The sequence below is a fragment of the Trachemys scripta genome, chromosome 2 (assembly GCF_013100865.1).
Source record: "Trachemys scripta elegans isolate TJP31775 chromosome 2, CAS_Tse_1.0, whole genome shotgun sequence".
Taxonomy (NCBI): Eukaryota; Metazoa; Chordata; order Testudines; family Emydidae; genus Trachemys; species Trachemys scripta.
Genome location: NC_048299.1, coordinates 48690944 through 48711688, shown reverse-complemented (window position 1 = coordinate 48711688; position 20745 = coordinate 48690944). Strand labels below are relative to the sequence as shown.

The window sequence follows — 20745 nt, the reverse complement described above, 5'->3', positions numbered from 1 at the left end:
ATTAAGACAAAGGCAGACTTGTGCACACACAGAGAGAACAACTTTTCCCACTTTTAAATTGGTAAGTTGCTTTCATTTATGACTAATAATAATTTAGGACCTGCTCCTGCAAATTGTTCTTTGAGGGATGACTCCCGCTGAAGTCAACAAGGCCCTATGACGGCATTGAGATCTGCCTGCTTGCTATAACTTGGGATAATTCTGCACAAATTTGAAGACGCAAGATTGAAAACCATGATGGAGTTTGAGCATAGTCTTCTTGTTGGACCATTTAAGCCACCATCTACACAGTACATATTGAAACTCAACTTTAAGTATTTTATTTTTATGTACAGTTCATTTTTTGTCTGGAAATAAAATATCTAAATACAGACAGACCGTAATGTTGTATATGTATAGCTCTCAACAATACTTTAGCTGAATAAATGCTTTGTACATAATTCTGTCTTTTTAATGGAGTTTACAGCTACATTGATAAAATGGATTCCTCATTTCCTTGATTGTTTTTAACCAATAACAAGCAGAGAGACAATTACAAGTTAATATTAATAAGCAGCTCAAATAACACTGGTTAAACTATGTACAATACAAACCATTCATACAAATGAAGACTAGGATATTGAATTTGTTACAATATTTGTAATAAAGATAAGACAGCCACTTATAACTTACATGTTGTCTATCAGGCATTTTCCTTCTTGCAGAACAGTTGGAGAGTTTTTAAGTAGCTCAGCTGGTCTCAACTCTGCCAATTTAAATGTTCAGTGAAGAAATATGAAACCATAATGTCTGCCCACATGTAAATTCCAAATGTCTGCTCATCTTTACTAGTAATAGGCTCCCTCCACAGAAAAAGAGCCACCTAACGCCACCTTGAATGTGCCTACTGTATGCTGGAAAAAAGTCACTATGCTTTGCTGTGTTCATATAATAAGAAATACTGAACTCTAGACACACATTTTTCCCCATTTTAACAAGCATTTACTCCTATAGTAGTATTTACCAGTACAGCTAGTCTAAGCAGTAGAATGCATGAGTGGGGATTATTGATTGGCATGTATTCAAGACTTTCAAGGAGATTTCCATAACAGTTTGTGTTAGAAACCATTCTCTGTCTAGTTAATCCTTTTGGCTTGATGATAGGTTATCCTGAAACAATATGTATCAGACAAAGACAGCCCTCTTAACAGGAATCTTAATAGGTGTGAGCTGAAAAGAGTGCGTGTCTGTGTGGTTTTATTTCGAATCCATAGTGATTTACAACTAGACTGATACATGGAGCTGACTGGGCAGAAATTACATTAGATTGTTTTCCACTAACATATTTGCAGCCATTTGACAGCAACAGCAGCAGAGTGTAGACACATTCCAGGCAATGGGGTGGCCTTCTTCTTTGAGGTAACAGCCCTGTCATATGACCTCTTTTATTCCTCAGGCTTCAGTCTCAGACACATGTTGTTCATTCTCAACCTGAAGGGAAGTAGGGCGTGTCACTGTGGTAGTTGTAATCAGGACACACCTTCTGTACTAGTTTATAATCTGTACTATAAAAGGAAATGTAAATACAGATTACTTTAAAGGGCTTGGAGCAGAGCCATGACACATGACTTTGGGTCTGCTCCTGATAACATGTTTTTGAAGGGTCATAGTTGCAGAGTGTGTTCTTGGTGGCCTTGTCAACCTTTTCATATTCGATGCGACAGTTAAAGGACTTGGAATCTTTGGCATCAATCACTGTTTGTTGTGCCAAGTCAAATTCCACTATTTTGGTTGGGGGCACCAGGCTCACAGATACATTCCCTTGGCCAGTGGAATTGTGCCTGAAATAAACGCTAAACGTCCCATTGCCATGATCAACAATTTTCCCAGTTATTAAAAGGTTTAACTTCACAGTTTTGATGTTGGAATGAAAGTCGCCCCAGCCAAACATTTTCTTAAATTTCCCAGTCTTGACAATGGGCCGTCTCTTTGCTCTGGGTCGAGGCTCTTGAAGATCTGTGGAGTTCCTCAGCCAATCCCAGAGATCTTGCTCAGAATACGTTTCTGGGGCATCATATCGCAGGTCCAAATCTGTATCATTTTCTTTGCCATGAAAAGTCTGTGATAGCAGTCGGCTGATGGACAAGTCTTTGCTGCTTTCTGTCCATATGTGCTTTAGTGTGGATTTGGAGCTGCCTGATTTTAGAAGTTCTGATTTGCCGCCATTTGTTAAATTTGCACATGTGACCTGGGGGGGAAAAAAAAGATCAGATTGAGATAGGTATCTACAAAACCCATTGTTCCCACCTGAGGCCAAAGAGCTTGGAGTTCAGAATTAAACAGAGTTAAAATTAATTTTAAAGATAAACTGAAGTATATACTCTATACTCAAAGTAAAACAGAACAGAAAGATAATTTGTGTTGTCTTTCCAAGGAGTCATAATCTATTTCTCTTTAACACATACAATGCCCTTCTGAATTAATCCATAAAGCCCCTTCAAATCTCAGCTCAAAACCTACTTCTAATGTGAAGTCAGCAAGCAGTCCAACAACCAATGGTTGTTTTTGTGTGCCAGTTTGGGATAGCTGATTTTTCTCATTTAAAAAAAATTAAGATGTTGTTGAACCATCACAACCAAGTTGTGCAATAGCGAGCATGTGCAGTAGCAAGTGTGTGTAAGCACACCGTGATCTTATTTTTAATACCCACATGCTCCCTCCCTCCCCCACTTTTCCCTTTGGTTTGTCACATTCACTGGTTGTGCCTTGGCTTGAATTGAATTTATATACTCTTTAAGGAGGAGACTGTCTCTTACCATGCCATGGCTCTCACTTTACTGGGGTGGTTTTCACACTGAAGGAGTAATAACAATGTATCTATGCTGCTGCAACCTCCCCCCATGTCAATGTGCATTAGAAGTCTGCACCTGAATAAATGCAGTTCTTCCACTGCAAATTCCCCTTGTCTGAATAATCCTTATACAGTACCTAGCACATTCGGGGTCTCTGATCCTGATGCTGGTGATGGGCTGGGACCCTGGGGCTCACTTCTGATTTATATCTTATGTTCCTAAAGCTCACACTTCAGGTTTTCAGCCATCTACCTTCAGGGGTTAAGAAAGGATTCCCCCCATACATTTGTTCTGAGCCTTTTTTTATCACCTTCCTCTGAAGCATCAGGGATGGCCACAGCTGGAGATGGGACATTGGACAGTGAGGGCCAGTGCTCTGAGGTGGCACTGAGCATTCTCTCTCTCAGGGGCTTGGCTGGCTAGTTCTTGTTCGCATGCACAGGGTCTAACTGATCGCCTATATGGGGTCAGGAAGGAATGTCATATTGGCAATGACCTGGGGGCGGGGAGTTGCCTTTTCTCCAGTGTGTGGGTGTGGGTCACTTGCCAGGATTATGTGGGTAAACCTCACTTAATCATTTCCCTGCCATTGCAGGACCTCAAGCACTGGGGTGCCTTGGTCCCTTCTATTCTCTGCATGTTGCACATAACTGTCTAGTCTCTTGTGGGCTGTAACACTTTGGTCTAATTTCGGTTGTTGGGTTTAGTGTGTGGGTGCTGGGTGGTGGTAGTGGCCTGTGATAGACAGGAGGTCAGACTAGATTATCTGGTGGTCCCTTCTGGCCTTAAAACTCTATGACTAATTGGGGCTTCTAGGCTATACTACAATTTAAATAATAGAGAATAATAAAGGGCTTGATCACAGCTTTTCCATGAGCCCTGCATTAATGTCAGGAAGCACATTGCTGTGTTATCCCTGGACTGACTTGAGCTGTCACATTTCCCTCCTGGTCCCCCTGCTTCTACAGAGAAGGAGTATGCTGTGCTGGTTAACATATGCTCCCAAAGGCAGTGGTATAGTTGTGCCACCCAACACATTGAGAAGGAGCGAAGCCAAGGCTCTGCCCAAGACCACCCACCACCTATATGCAAAGTGGATGCAATGGCTCTGCAGAGGGGGTGCCTGATATCCCTGTACCACCGTGCAGCCCAAGCCATAATTCACAAGTGAATTACACAACACAGAAATCCAAGTGAGTGTTTGACTCCTAAAGTGAAGATTACAAAAGTGAGACTATCTAAGTGAAATGAACAGTCCAAAAATACAGATCAAAGTTTTATAAAATCATGAAATCCTTGCCCTGAAATCCTGAGGAATCTAAAAATGTCAGGGCCAATTTTTCACATCTGTCAGCACCAGAGCAAAAAGACCTAAGCTAGCCATGTTCATTTTTCCATTCTAGCTTTAAAAATAAAGTACACATTGTCATACTTTCTGAAGGGTAAGCTGACCAATCTTGGTTTGTAAGTGGACTGTGACTGCTCTTAACTCCTTTGCCTGGCTACAATGAGCATCACAGCAGCCCTGGCTGGTAATTTCATCATATGGGTGTTTTAGAAGCCATCCCATTATCCTGTTTGCTTTTATAAATGCCTCCTCCCTTTATCAAAATGAACTGGACATATCCCCACTCCCTGAAACTCAGTGGAAACAAGATAACACGTATAGCATGAAGCCTTCCTGCTGGTGCAATCTGGAGATATTTGTAAAGAAAGGCAGCAAATATAACAAAGATATTTCCATATCCTTATGAACATGGAATTGAACTGTGTTGCTGACCAGATTTCTCTTTCTAGGGTAGTTGCGCCACCTCCCAGACATGCCACATGGAGTACTGAACATCTTGAAGGGATGACAGGTATGATGACAGCCTTTTTTAAAAAAAAATTAAGTCAGTCAGAGTATTAGCAGAATAGCACCAATGCCTTTCAAGTTGGGGTGGGGACAGAGCCCAAGAGAAGAAATAAATAGAATGTGCTCTTTATTTAGGATTTATCCCTTGGATGATTTTTCCATCTTTTGAATGGCAGGAAGGATAAATACCACCTAGCATTTGATAGGTGGTTTGTATCTGTGTCTTAGCATCAACGCAGTGAGCAAGGAGAGAGGCTGTAATGAAATGGTCTGATGGAGCACTGGTTAATGAAGCAGCAATGAAGATATCATGGGAAGAGAGACTTAGAACATAATTTTGCAGAGGCTTATGAGGAGTGAGAGCAAAGTAGGAGAAAAGAAGAAATGTGCCAGTCTGAATCTAAGCAGTTAACTAGCAGATTTAGTGTGCCTGCAATCTGAAGGTAGGAAATAAATTGCTTATTGTCATATTTTACTCTCCTCACAGCTTGCTTTTTCTTCTCCTTCCTTTTTTTAAAAAACATTTGTGTTCCAGTGAGTTACATTTCAAAGGATTAAACAGCAAATTCCCACATAACAGGATGTAACACCATAAAGCTCATTTTGAAGAAAAGCTATTTTTTTAGGCTACATAAAACCAAGCACCCTGGAGAAGAAGTGGAATTTCTGAAATACTTGCTGTCGGCTACAAATCATGAGTGTTTTAAAAGCTAGTATATCTCAAGTTTAAATGGAAGTTTCAGATTCCAAGCAAGACACATTGTTTCATATCTGACCTAACAAACGCAATTGATTGTTACTCTCATTGATTTTGTAATAGTTTAAGAGCTTCTAGTCATGCAGTTGGCCCTGAGACCTCTGTTTGTGATTTTCTATTTGGGTAACTGGCCGCATTCATGATTAAAGACCTGCTCCTGCCCTCCCTTGTCAGGCATCTGAGCAAAGAGTCTGACTAAACAGTACAAGAGCACCCAAAAGGGCTAACAATACAATTCATTGCTCATCAAAGTAGTAGTATTTGCAAAATGATAGTATCTCGTTTGCAACCCTATAGCTTTTTCCCATACTACTACTGTGTTGTGTTATAACTATACATGTATTCCCCCCAGATACGCACGCCATGTAGTATATAGTTTGGCTAATACAGCTATGTGGAAAAGCAGGATTTATTTTATGATTTTGTTATATCTGTGTTCACATCTACCCAACCATCTCAAAACTGTCACAAAAACTGTAATATAATTGTAAGAAAACATCCAAACCCATGACATTTTGCATGCTTCCTGAGTGAAAACTATTGCACTTGAAAATGGTCCCATTTTAGCATAAAAATATCATGAAAACAGGACCAATTTCCAATACTCAATGAAATGCAAAAAATATTAAGTATTTCAATTTGTTGTGAATATGTCTTCATCCCTAGAGCATGTACACACAGTTCAAAAATACATGTACTATAACATCCATTTTGCTTTCTCTTCCCCCCATCTCACTGAATATATATCAGGTGCCATTTAATTCTTGATATGTTCTGCACTGTATTGTTTACCATACTGCAGTAGAGTTCAATGAGACTCCTCTCACATGGAAAGTTATTTGGGTAAGTTTTTGCTGTATGGGGGATTTGTAGTATTCCCTATAATTAGCATTGGGCCTACATAAACATCACAGTAAATTTAACTACCACGGACAATAAGTGTCAAGATTTATTTGGGTTGTACTTTACACGACATTGCCAAAATCTGTACTATGAGTTTCTATCAACAGAAGCTCTTTGGACTGTCTCTTACTATAGATTTATATAGTGCCTAGCACAAAGGAGCTCTGATTTTCATTGGGAGCTTTAGGTACAACCATAAGAGAAATAGTAATAGATAAAGTATGACATGCTGACAGGTATACCTACTACAATGTATGTCATTAATGAAGTAAAGATCTGATTTTTTCTTCAACAAAGAAATGCTTCCTGAAATTTTTAAATAATTACAATGGTGGGAGGTTTCAGGTGTTCAGAAGGGAACTACAACAAAGAGTAGAAGACATTTGGGGGCCTGATCCAAAGCCCACTGAGGTCACTGAAAGACTCACAATGAGTATAATGAGCCTTGGTTCAGGCCTTTTAGGTGGAGAATGCATATTTCCTCTAGATAGAGTCATTAGACCCTCGTGGTATCAGAAATCACACTATCATCTGGTCACCCTTTTCCCATGAATAATGACAAATTGCTGTTCAATATATTTTTTGTAATTTTGGACAGTGCTCTCAGTGAAAATAATATACAAAGTTTATATTATGGAGACAAAGTATATTTTCATGACTATGGAATTGAGTTGTATGTCCAGTTTCACTGAGTTTCAACAAAACACTCCAGTCTTTGTCTGATCCTTTTAGAGACTGAAGACATTTTTACAGTGACATTAGATGTCACTGATTAGACATTAACTTCATTAGATGTGTTTTTCATGAGCATTATTGTCTCACTTAAGACTCCTTAAGAGAGGGTAACTCATTTATCTCAAAGCCTTTGGGGTTCAATTTAAAGACATCCCTCATGCACATGAACCTATTACCTATCGTAGGCCAAACCTGGATGCTTGAGATCAGATAAGTTTTTTAAAAAATCCGAGTGGTACAAAATGACTCTTGATTTCTTAGTCTTTCATTTTACTGTAGATCTATTACAGTTCATTATATATAATTACAATATTGGTTTAGAAATTATGTATTTATTCCTCTAAGTGTATGAATACTTGAGGGCAAATGGAAATGTAAACAATCTAATACTCAAGGTAGGAAATTTCTCTCTTCAGGTAAATAACTAATCAAAAAAAACCAAGCTAATTTTGGCTGGCATACCATAGTAGGAATTTGTCAGCTCAGTGTTTGCATATTCACTGGGTAGCGCAACACAGAATTCTGACTCCTTGGCCAGATGCTTCAGGTACTTTGCTAGTACAGGAATGTGAACACAACATAGGTCTAAATGGCACTCTAATGATGAGACACAAGCACTCAGAATTCTCACCTAGATCCAATGCCAACCAAAAACATTATTATTTGGTTTATTGGTTGATGGGAAGATCTGAAGATTTAGGACTCTGTTGTACTTTGATCACCTTTGTAGTAGTGGATCAGCCTAGAGCCATATGAGTAGTATAGGGCAATGCTACTGGGTAAGAGAAAGTGCTAGATACTATTGTTACTATGAATATATATTACACAGTGAGTAGTTGGCACACAAACTAATGCCAATGGCATTCCAAATTATAATTTAAACAAAGAAATTGACATTAGAATTTGATGGAGAGATGATTATAATAGATGGAATGAAATGCAGAAGAGGCCTTGTGATGCATTACACATTAATATTTTGAAAGCAGAGGAAAAACACATTTAAACAAAAGGCCCTACTGATTAATATTTCACATAGAGTCCTATCTTTTTATTTATAACCCTTTCTTGCTACATGACCAGATGGGTGGAGGTGCATGTGTTGACTGTACATTATCAAAATATGCAGCCTCAGAGTGTATTCTTGGCTGAATTTTTCTAATGCCATAAGTGAGCAGGGACATCCATTAAGTATCCCATTCCCCATCTTCTGATGATATTCAGTCAAGTAGCTGCATGAGACTATGCACATTACTTATCCATAAACAAGGAAGATGATTCCGCCAAGAACAGTTTCAATTTAATGGCACACTGCAGGAGAAACTACCTCAGTTAGTTACACCATGCTGAGGTTCCAGTTCTCAATGCACATGATCAACTGAATCCACTAGAACATCCTCTGCTGTTGATGTCACTGCACATTCCCGGGAAACAAAACAAAGGGCACATTTCTTGTTCTTCTCATATCAACACTGCTCAATATGATCCCTAAGAAACAATGATGCAGAAGGTGTCTAAACTCTAAGACCCAGATCCTCATTTGGATTAATTAATGGCATAGCTCCATCTATACCATCTGAGGATCTGGCTCTAGAAATTGTTTCATAGTTCTTAAGTAAATAATCAAGAGGTTAGAAAAGAAAAGGGCCTGGAAGAGAACCTGGGCTTTTTTCTCTGCCTTGATGTACCATGAGAAGAAAACACAGGAATGAGGGGAAACGGATATTACAGCTTAAAAAATTATACTTGGGTAATAAAAGATAATAAGAAAATGAAAATACTCTGAGCCCTAAGGCTGAGGAATGCCCTCCGTGCTAACTACTGCACACTGGAAATGTGCAGTCATACTAGTAAAAATATTGTCTGAGCATTGCTGACAGGGTCAGAGATATCTTGGGCAGGACTGGTCAAAATTGTTTCCATTAAAATTGTTTTCCTATGGAAAATTGGATTTTTGATAGAACAAATTTTTTTGCAGACCATGTCTGCTTTGTGCAGAAAATTTTTGGTTTTCATCAAAAAATCTGACATAGAATATTAATGCAGATGGTCAGGTAAAGAAGTTATTTCCATCCTTAATATCCAGGTGCCTAAAGATCTTTTAAAATATGTCCCCAAGTGACTATTACAGGTATTATGTCATATAATATAATAAAAAATTCACTGATTAAGTAAAAATACATTTACTATTGTTTTTATGGAACAATTTTACAGAGAGCATTAATAACTTTTCAATTTAAGGGACAAATCGTCCCCACTAAATTCAATGGCAAAATTCCCACAGCAGCAGAAGAGCTAGAAAAGTGTCTGATGTTGTGTAGTTTGTTTTCATTTTCTTGCATGATAAAATAATTATGTCAGAATGTATGCAGTTTGGCTTGTAAACCATGTCATTTCTCTTTCAGTTTAGAAGACATTATGCCATCATGCGCAATATAATAGTCTGTAAACTGAAAGAAAACTGAGTTACAATACACAGAGTACTTCCTCACATTATGATTTTATAGCTCTTCATTTTTGCCTTAGAAGTGTGAGAAATTCAGCCAGAATGGTTCTAATGGTTGAGGTGCAAGTGAATTTATAAAGATTTGGAGGAGGATTGAAATGTAACTGTATGAAATATCCTATTAACTCTTGCCCTCTGTTTTACATTTTTAGAAAGAATTTAAACTAAACCCTTGAAGCCTGGTGCCTATGTCATCATTAAAGATTTTTCACTTCAGTGGATTATGACTTTTGAAAATTCACACCAGCTCCATTCAGCAGGGGATTAAATTTTCATGGAATAAATTAAAGTGGGTTAAAATGTCTAACAGAGTTTTAAGACCACTGCTTTATACAAGCATCACAGAGTTCTGTTAACTTTCAAATGAAACTCTAGCTAGGTAAATAACTTTTGTCAAGGATCTATTGCTCTCATTCCACACTCCTGTAAGCCCTCTTTTATTAATATTGGCTTGCCATTTTCTGCATACATGTAGAAAGAAATATTAAATAAAATTAGAATATAGCTGAAAGGCCACAGAGCAATATTTTAATAAAAATCTGCACTGTAGTCTGATTTTATATATATATATATATATAAGATCATCATATATATATACCGTGTTCAAGAAGATGCCCTTTTTCAAATAAGTGAATAACCACATAGGTAGGCTGAACAAGGTGAAAAAGACTTTCAGGCTGTCAAGAAAATAGCAGTTCTGTGCTGTTTGAGCTGAGCAGGTGACAGTATTCTAATGTGCAAAACATTGTCCTCTAGTAACATATTACTAATTACATTCAGCTGAAAATTCTTCATTGTTAAGCTCTTCCATGAATCAATAACATTAAAAAGCTCCCATATTAATATCAATGTGAGTAGTCCATTACTGCTGTTTGTGAGTCAATGTGAGTAGTCTATTACTGCACCATATTTTTTGTAGAGACGTATTAGAATATTCATATAACTAATCTGCTTGATAAGTGGATTATTCATAGTTGCATGAAGTAGCACAAAGCTGCTATTTGATAAGGTTACAGTAGCCACTAATGCTGATAGAATGTGTCATTTTCATGTCAAGGATATTGAGAGCCAGATTTTAAAAAATAGTCACCTAAATTGTGCAACCATCATAGGCACGCATAAATGAAAACAGGCACATACACAAGAGGTAGCTCTATGGCCAGCGCATGTATTCCTGTTATAAACAATCATCTGTTTTCATCTGCAGTTACCTATTGTATACAAATAGATGCATTTGTATACAATAGATGTATAGATGTCTACAATTTCAAAGGCACAAAGGGCAGTTGTATGCCCAACTTCCAATGAAGTTCAATTCTATGTGCTTTCCAAAATGTATCCCTTTGGGCATGGGAGGTGAGTTCTATAGGCCCGTGGTGCCCGGGCACTGGGAATATTCCTGGCCCGGGGGCCCAGTTCCAGCAAAGTTTCCCGCCTTCCCCCCCCCCGCCCCATCCCTGCCTGCCACCCCCAGGTGATTTAAAACAGCCTGGGGGCTCCCGCCACCATGCAACAGCTCAGGCGGGCTGAGCGGCTTCCAGCACGCTCATTCCACATGGCTGCCAGCACATCCTTGCAGCCTGTGGGGGGCTATGCCGCTGCACACTGCTCCCGCCCCGAATGCCCCTGCAGCCAATGGGAAGCTGCCTGGAGACAGCAGCACATGGAGACCCCCCCAGCCTGCCCCGCCTAGGAGCTGCTGCCGGAAGAGGTACCCCAGGTAAGCACAGAACCCCTTATCCACTTCCAGAGTCTGCACCTATACCCCTCCCCACACACACCCTCTGGCTCACAAATTTCCTCCTGCACCTCCCACCCCCACACCCCTTCTCACCCCCAAACTCCCTCCCAGAGCTTGCACCCCTCACCCCCTCCTCCATCTCCACCCCCTGCCTCAGCCCAGAGCCTGCACCCAGCACCCAAACTCCCTCCCAGAACCTGCACCCTGCACCCCTCCTACACCCTATTCCCCTGCCCCAGCCCAGGACCTGCACCCCAGCCCTCCTCCCCCCACCCAAACTCCCTCACAGAGCCTTAGGCAGGTGGAGGCAGAGTTTGGGGGGGCAGGCTCTGGGCATTCTGGGCATCACCAAAATGTCTACAAACCTGCCACCCCTGCCTTTGGGTGAACACAATACTCCCACGACATTGTTTTGTGAACACTATCAGCACAGTCTTCCAATCCTTGAGGATGTAATGAGGAGGGTTAATTTTTTTCGTTGCTAAGTATGTTTGCTTTCTAATTGCTCAGTTGCTGTGTAGATGTCAAAATCTAGCAAAACCCCACTGAAAGAACGTGAGTGCTGTTTCTTTAATGCCATAACAAGAAGCCAAGCAGCAGAGGGGCAAAGAAGAGTTCTCAACAGAACCTCTACTATGAAGTAGAGACATGAGTAGCTTCAGGGATAATACCACCTCTTGTGTTAGAATGTTGGTTTTTCTGTGATTCTTCACTATTGTCACATGACACTCAGGGCCGGCTCCAGGCACCAGCCAACCAAGAACGTGCTTGGGGCGGCACCTAGTAAGGGGCGGCCAATCTTGGGGTAGTGGGGAGCAGCGCAGCATGGCCCTCAGCGGGGAGTGGTTTGGCATTGCGGCGCTCCGCTGGGGGTGTTTGGTGGTGCTCCGCACAGGGGGTGGGGTTTCGGCAGCACGGCGCTCCACGGGGGGCGGGGGGTGTTCAGCAGCACAGCACTCAGGGATGTTCGGCAGCGCAGCGCTCGGTGGTGGTTTTGGCAGTGCGGAGCTCCATGGGGGTTTCGGCGGCGCACCGCGCGGGGGTGGGGGGTTCAGCAGTGCGGCACTCCGCGGAGGGCGGGGGTGTTCGGGAGCGCGGCACTCAGGGATGTTCGGCGGCGCAGCACTCGGCGGGGGGTTCGGCGGCGCTCCGCAGGGGGCAGGGGTGTTCGGTGGCGCTCCGCGCAGGGGGGTTCAGCAGCACGGCGCTCGGCGGGGAACGGGGGGTGTTCGGCAGCGCAGCGGGGTGCGGGGGCTGTTCGGCGGCGCGGCACTCGGCGGGGGGGTTTCGGCGGCGCGGCACTCTGTGGGGGGGTGTTTCAGCAGGGCGGGGCGGCGCTGGGAGGGGTGTCATGGTGGGGCGGCACTTTTTTTTGGCTGCTTGGGGCGGCAAAAAAGTTAGAGCTGGCCCTGATGACACTCATCCAATAAATATCTCAAAGAGATAAAGGACAGTACCCAATGTCATTAAACATGAACATGCATCATGTAATCTAATAACATTTGTCTGGCAAAGTACTTATTCACATTAGATTATCCTTAAATTTTAACAGGTAAATGTTTAGGCTAGTGGTATTTTTCTCATTATCAGTCCAAGTGGATGTTGTAGAAGAATGTTCAGTAGCAGCCCAACTAAATAAAACAGGTCAGGGGTCATACAGTAGAATGCTGCTGTAGATGCGTGCTATTTGTTTTAAGCACTGCAGGATTTTCTTCCTACAATAGTGTCAGACCTAATTAAAAGTGAAAATTAGTAGCCAACAGTATTAATCAAATTCAATATGCGGTTCTTGGCTCTTGAGAGCGATGGTTCAATTGCTGGTGCCATCAGTGAGGTCATTAATTTAAATCTAGATGAGTAAAAAGGCCTTAGGGCATTGACACATAAGTTGCAGGAGGTTGTTCTATGAAAAATTGTTCCCAATGAAAGGAAAAACTGAAGGAGAAATATATGAACATTGTCTCAGCACATCCAGCTACTGGACAGTAAGCATAATTGTCAGGGTTAGTGTGTGGAGGTCAGTGGTTATGTCATTGCAACATAACAGATTTGATACAGGGCTTTTCATTCTCAAGTTATCCCAAAGTGGTTGACAATGGGTTAAATACTGTTTATTTAATGTCTGTGTTGGCAAATACCACAGTCATTTTATACTTGTAAACTTGTGCCAAGCACAGCTCATGTGTCCAGAGAATCTGGGAATGAGATTTTATCAAAGCCTGAGCACAAGTTTCATAAGTATTTTCTCTTTTAAATTCTACAGAAAAGGTTTCCAAATGTCTGATCTGCAGTTACTTCAGTTGTACTCAGCTGCTGTGCAGAACAACAGGGAGAGACTTCTTGAGCCCTCCTCTTACACATGAAGCAGCTGGACACAATGTGGCCCAAGGAAACTTGGTCCAGAGGAGTAAATTAAAGAGGAGTGCCCCAGTCCTAAGTGCTTCTTCCAAATGACTGGTGGCTGAAAGATTATATATTTTTCAACAAATGCTGTTTCTGTCCTAATAAAGTTGTGGTGTCTTCACTCTTCACTTTTTCTATTAGAAAGAAGGGAAAATAGAGTGGGAAAGGGGATGGTAATCTGGTATTCAAACCTGACTTTACAGGGGCTACTCACATGGGTAAAACAAATTGGGACTTGTTTGTTTTTTTCATGCAGGCCAATATTTGGTTTATTGGGAAACCCACAAAACGTGTGGGATTTAGAGGCTTATCTGAACCTTAGAAAACCACAGGCATCCATAAAATTAAGCTGGAATTCTCACAAGACAAGGCTTTGAGATTAGAGCATGTTGGGAAGAACTGAAAATACTTTCTTGTGGAATAGCAGTTCTACCTGGAACCAGGAAGTGCAGAGGTCCTCAAATGAAAAAGGAGAAAATAGAATTTTTGGAACAATAAAAACAAAAAAACAACTTCATGTTTGAGTTCCGAGCAATGGTTTAAGTTGATTTTTATTTGACCACAAATCATTTTGACCATCTCCGGTTTGGTCGCATTGAAGTCATTTGGGCAAATTCTGTCTAAGCTTACAGCTGTGCAGCCACTTATACCCAGGGGATTCCACAGCAGTGAATCACACCAGATTTTGGCTGATTGCCTTTAAGAGAATAAACATTCAAGTTACCTTGTCAAAAATGGATGAAGACCATAATCTATCGATATATTCCTATATCTGTCCAAAAGCAAGAAGTATCTTTTCATGGTCTCATCTGTTATCATTCTGTGGCTGAGCAGCAATGGAAAACAAAATAATTTTAGCAAGAAAATTTCATTTGCTACCTGCCAACCACTGATACAAAACATAGCTTTGAAAAAATACTAAAAACCTCACTCTACGGCTTATAGTTCCATTACAATATATTTTCTAAACAACATTCAATGAGCTGATAAAAGCATTTCATTTAAATATCCATGCTTAGCAGTTCCATTTTGCCTGGTGTGAAGAAGAGCTGCTATTGTCTCTTTCATTATCCATAGTTAATGGTATATATTATTATTTATATTATGTCAGAGCTTAGAGGCACCAACTGAGATCAGGACCCTATTGTGCTAGTAACTGCAAAATACATAGTATGAAACAGTGTCTGCCCTAAGGCATCTACAGTCTAAATAGACAAGACAGAGAAAGGGTTGAAGGACAAACATATGAGTGACTTGCCCTAAGTCACAAAATGGGACAGTGGCAAATCTCCTGACTCCCAATTCAATGCCTTACCTTAGATCACACTGTCTTGTTCATTCATGGAAAATAAGTTTGTTAAATTATTTGGCAGAGGTATAAAACCAGATTAAATGAATTGAAAAGGCCACAAGCTTTTTTTGGTGACAGAAAGCCAGCCCAGAGGCACGTTGTGGCAATAAAAAGAGCAGAAAACCAGCCAGTGCGGCCACAAGCTGCTGATTTAGCTCACGCCCTGGGGATCTCTGACTTCAGTTTTCAGGGATTTTCCCCCAGCTGAAAGTTGTGCCAAGAGCAATAGTTGCCAACACCATCTGCCCTTCCTTAAAGTCAATCCCCTCAGGGTGTAGTGGCCTTGCTTGCTCATGGGGATGCCATTTGTAAACCCCTCCACCCATGGTTTCCACTGGATTGTCATGTAATTAATCAAACTTGAATTTGATTTCTGCAAATATAGACAAAAGACTAAATCTTGCTCACCCTGCACACATAAATAACTTCACTGACTTTTAAATAATCACACGAGTTAGGTGAGCATGATTAAGCCCAGAGTTCTTTAACTTAATCTGCTATCTTTAAAGTGGGTCAATTTAAAAAGTTTTTCCATTTCTGACTTTTATTTTTTTACCTGTATGGGTCAAGTCCAGTGCCCACTTAAGTCAAGGGAAAGACTCCAGTTGAATTCACTGGGCATTGAAGGGAACTCTATTTCTAAAGAGAATATTTGTCTCAAACTTGTAGAATCAAGCATTTCAAAAAACTTTTCCGATCATGTGTCTTTCTCTTGTGAAATTTAAAATGTGGGCTGCAACCTCCCATTGTCAACAGACACAAGAGATTCAGAATCTTGGAATAATACTGTTTAACAAAGCTATTTGGTTTCTTGTAAATTAATCTTTTTCACAGTATTCAACTTCCTAAGCTCAAAATTGAAACCAAATTCATTATCTTAGATAAACTTGGACAGTGGCAATATGGATAGAAACTGGATCTTAAAAAATAGTATCTGATATCTGCAAACCATATAAGAAATAAAGTAAAGCTGTGGCTTTTTTGATACAGTAAATGAACAAGTTAAGTATACATGTATCTAAGCATCATTAATCAGTTAACAGTTTCTTATGGATATGACAGTTGAGTTGATAGGTTCATATCCCTAAGGGGTGTGTATGTGAATGTATATACACACACACATACACCTTGGGGATATGAACCTACCCACTCAACTGTCATATCCATAAGAAACTGTTTTCTCCAGGTTAATACCAATTTAACTATGATTACACACAACAATACGCTACCTGGTGGCTGGTAATGTTAAGAACAGTCCGAGAAAACACATATTTACCAAGTGTGAGTTTTGTAAGAATGTTGTTGCGTAGTTTTAGTAGTAAAATCCTGATTGTTTGCCTGTTGAGCTCAAGGTAGACCGATATTTGCAACTATAAGACACCCATCACAATGGTATATATGATTAAATGAAAGCCTGAAAACTGCCAGTATTTATCTAAGAACAATATGAGTCAGGGAGGGAAACTGTGAGCCCAGAACAATACAATCATATTCAGGAATGACTAAAAGAAAATTGCTTCTCTGTGCTTCACACGGAAACCTGAAACTTCACACGGAGGCAAAAGCATTTTGTTGTTAATGATATGTACAACTTTTGTAATAAAACCCAACACAAGGCAAATCTTGAATTGTTTGGGATTTTCCTGGCACTTAGGAGGTGGGAACTTTATACAAACTGAAACCAACAAATGTTCACTGAGCCTCCTAAGAACTGTAACTGCCAAGATTCACAAGCTCTGTTTCTGATGAGAGAACTGTCAGTAAAACAGCCTAATCCCATAATCCCTTGATGACTGGAACTGCCATTGGCTTCAAGTCAGAATTCTCATCTGGAGGTCTTGGAAGACTAGGCCCAGTTTTTCAGACTTGGACACCTGTAGTAAGACAGCTGTATCCACATCTAGTCTGAAAATATCAACCAAAGTTTTTAATTAACACTGGCATTTCTGAGCCTATTCCTGTTGACAGTGTATGGTTAAAAACAACACTGCATAGCAGGGGATCTGGCATGGATGTTTGATAATGAATTAGAGACCCTTAGCTCTAGGTTACCAGTTCAAATCCAGCAAAGGTCAATAGTGATCAACAGTCTATTGGTTGATGGGTAGTAGTATATGTGAACTCTATTAGTGATCATAGTCCATTTCTTAATAGACACTTTCTGTATCACAAACACCAAATTGCCAGTGGATGCTCTTCCTGGTAATCTGTTTAGAGAGGCAAAGCACAGAACTGGCACTGAGATTGCCACCCAGTCAAGAGTAGATTAAGAATTATCATTTCATGGTTGAAGCACATGTCGGAAATTTGCCCTGCTACTGCCTGAGCTTTTCCTGTTTGTGTACTGACCTGAAGATGAGGGATGTCAAATAATCACCTTAGACCTGTAATAATTTCATTTAAAGATTATTTTAAGTGACTTGCAATTCAGGTGAGCCCAACCTAAAACTGTAAATAGACATTTTTTATAATTAAATAGGTGAGACCAGATCCTCAGCTAGTGTAAACTGTAATATTTGTGGGTTCTTATGAAGGAAACTTAGACAAAGCTGAGGGAGATGCTTATTATTAGATGTAAGACCTAGACCATCTGCAAAGTCTGACTGCTCTCTGTGAGACTCTCTGTATCACGGCATTGCCTTGTGCTCTGTCAGACTAGGTGGAGCCCACTCCCAAGAATGGCTCTCTTTAAAAGATTTTCTCAAATCTCTCCTTTCCAAAAAAACATGAAGAAACATAATACACAACAGTATATATACAGGTAAAGAAACCTAATAATGCTCTAACAATTTTCTATTAGTCTTTGAGGTGCCTGATCAGTCTCATGGATCTTCGTGTCATTGCTTCAGTCTCTACATTGTGATTCTAAGTACCCACGCGTGCTCTTCCATCTTTGAAGACTTGAACTCCTCCTCTCTTCCTATCTCATGTCTTGTCTCCTTGTCTTCCCTTCAGCCTGGGATTTGTTGAAAGTGTCTCCTATTCCGTCTGTACATCAGTCCCTCAGCAGTGACAATCTCATAGGACCTAGAAGCCAATTCATGAGAGACCTCTGCCTTTTTTGACCAAGTTTTTCCATCATAGATACGGGCATGATCATGTTGCTGCAAACACTCAAGTTCTCATGACCCCCTGTCATATTAAACCTTTTGTTTAACAGTTTTGTTTGTCAGGTTTTTTTATACATAGTCAAGTCATTTTTATCGGTTATATCAATTTCTACAAAATTAGGCATTTTTGTTTTTAGTTTTCTATTGAACAGAACCTCTGTTGGTGGCAACCCATCAGCTGATCGTGGGATGCGTAACCAGGGGCGTCTTGAGTAATGGTAGAGAGGTTATTTTACCTGGCACTGGTGCAACTGTTGCTGGGCTACTGTGTCAAGTTCTCATGCCCACAATTCAAGAAGGATATTGATAAACTTGAGATGGTTCAGAGAAGAGCCACAAAAATGATTAAAGGATAAGAAAGATGCTTTACATTGATAGGTGCAAGGAGCCCAATATATTTAGCTTAATAAAGAGAATGTTAAGGTGTTACTTGATTACAGTCTACAAAGTACCTACACAGGGAACAAATATTTAATAGTGGGCTCCTCAGTCTAGCAGAGAAAGGTATATCACGATCCAATGGATGGAAGTTGAAGCTAGACTAATTCAGAATGCAATAAGTCATAACATTTTTAATGGTGCAAGTAATTAACCACTGGAACACTTTACTAAGGATCAGGGAGGATTCTCCATCACTGACAATTTTAAAATCACGATTGGATGTTTTTCTAAAAGAGAGTCTCTAGGAATTTTTCCAGGGAAGTTGTATGGCCTGTGTTACATAGGAGGTCAGACCAGATGATTACAATGGTTCCTTCTGGCCTTGGAATCTATGATGCTTGTTCCTTCTAGCCTATGTATATCCTGAGATCCAGTGGAAAAATTCTGTAGATATTCTACTGCAGATAATCTACTAGTGGTCAAAAGTCCACTTTGCCTGTAGTTGCCAATATTCCTTGATCTAAAAATAGACTTTAAAGGGCAAATAAATGGAATCAAGATTATTTTGATTCTCTTTGACTTATCTTGGACATTACTAGATTGTACCAATTTAAAATGCTTTATCTTTCCCATTCTAACAGAAGATAGAGGGTTAAAGGAATAAAATACATGCACCAGGTTAAAGTCCTCGCATTCAAATGAATATCCTTATTTTATAACACAGTGATTGCGACAAGACCTTCATAATTATTCTTCCCCCTGCCTCCTTGACTGCATCATTTCTAGAAAGAAATCCAGGCATGTTAGTAAAAGCTACCAATTTTAAGTCTATAATATGCCTTACTTCAGTTTTTCTGAACAATGGTTTCCCCTGATCTGATCCAATTACTCCTTCATGTTGCAAAGATATTGTAAAACAGCCACTGTTTCTCAAAGACATGTCTCTGGCTCTAATTACATGACCTCAGAAGTTAATTCAGATTCCCTCTGCTTTGACTGCTTAGCCTTACAGAGTACATAGTGTATCCTTATCTCAAATGTAAATAATAATAAGAGATCAACCAGAATTTAGGAACTAGGAAATTGATATCATCTCACAAATGGCCAGCAGAAGCTGTTATATAGTTCAGGTTTTAGTATTTTCATATATGTTAGTAGTTAGTAAATAATGTTCCATTACTTACATGTATGTTTGAGATATCTAACCCCAGCACAGGCATCAGAAGGTTAAAGGGAGCCTGAGAATGCTAGTAACCTCACTGATTGCACCTAGGGAGGGTATGCTCAGGTGAAGGGGAGGGGATGGACTTAAAAAGGAGAGAGAAAGTCAGTTGGGAGAGGAGATCCAGGGGAGAGGATGTAGTGAGCTCCCTCTCTCTGAGGAAGGGCCTATTAGAAGACCAATAAGTCTGGAAGGGCAGGAAGCAGACAGTTTGTTCCTGAAGCCTGCTGGAAATCAGGAGCTGCTGAGGGATGAAGGCCTGCCTGAAACCATGGGAAAGTGGAGAACTGGGCCAGCCTTAGACTATGGGGTGGGGTGAGGCACAGGAACCTGAGGACAGATAGGAGGTTCTTGCATTATAATTGAGGCTCACCTACAAGGAAGAGGAGCGGCCAGCTGAGCCTGATTGGGGCTGAAGATTCAGTTGTCTTTATATTTCTATTGGGCGTGTTAAAGAACTCTGTGGCCCTGTGGAGAAAGGGTCAGACTCTTTAAGATGTCTTGGCCAGAGGATCAGGCCACCCCATACCCAGAATAGGCCAAAGAACCCAAGAGGGAAACTGAGACACAACTGCTGCAATGCCACATCCAGTCATGAGAGGGCATGTTGCAGCAGCAACTCTGCTGCAGTGTGTATACATAATATGCATAAACCAACAAAAATTTCTAAAGGATCCTGTAACAGATTACTTCAAATTGTCTCACAATTTACAGCATGATACTATGTTTCTAAAACTCTATGGATTCCTCATAGGATAGATGTTAGTTGCCCACACAGAAGAGTAAAATGGGAGTTACTTCCCTGCTTGGTCATGTAAAGACTATTTAGATTGCAGTTCCAGCCACAAGGAAGATAGCATTGCTTTTCTACTGTTTAATTAAAAATAATTTACTGGTGTGGCAGAGACCTAAATCTGCCTGATGGTTTTTGAATCTCCCAGTCAATATCAATT

General features: G+C 40.4%; 1 protein-coding gene across 4 annotated transcripts in view; it reads right to left on the bottom strand.

The window, feature by feature from the left end:
• Positions 1–295: 295 nt before the first annotated feature.
• Positions 296–20745, bottom strand: part of NXPH1 (neurexophilin 1) — a 171450-nt gene continuing 151000 nt past the window's right edge. For all 4 annotated transcript variants that reach the window (XM_034760527.1, XM_034760529.1, XM_034760530.1 and 1 more), the window contains one exon: positions 296–2227. In XM_034760527.1, the coding sequence (XP_034616418.1) occupies positions 1466–2227 (762 nt within the window). In that variant the 3' untranslated portion in view covers positions 296–1465. The remainder of the gene's footprint in view (positions 2228–20745) is intronic.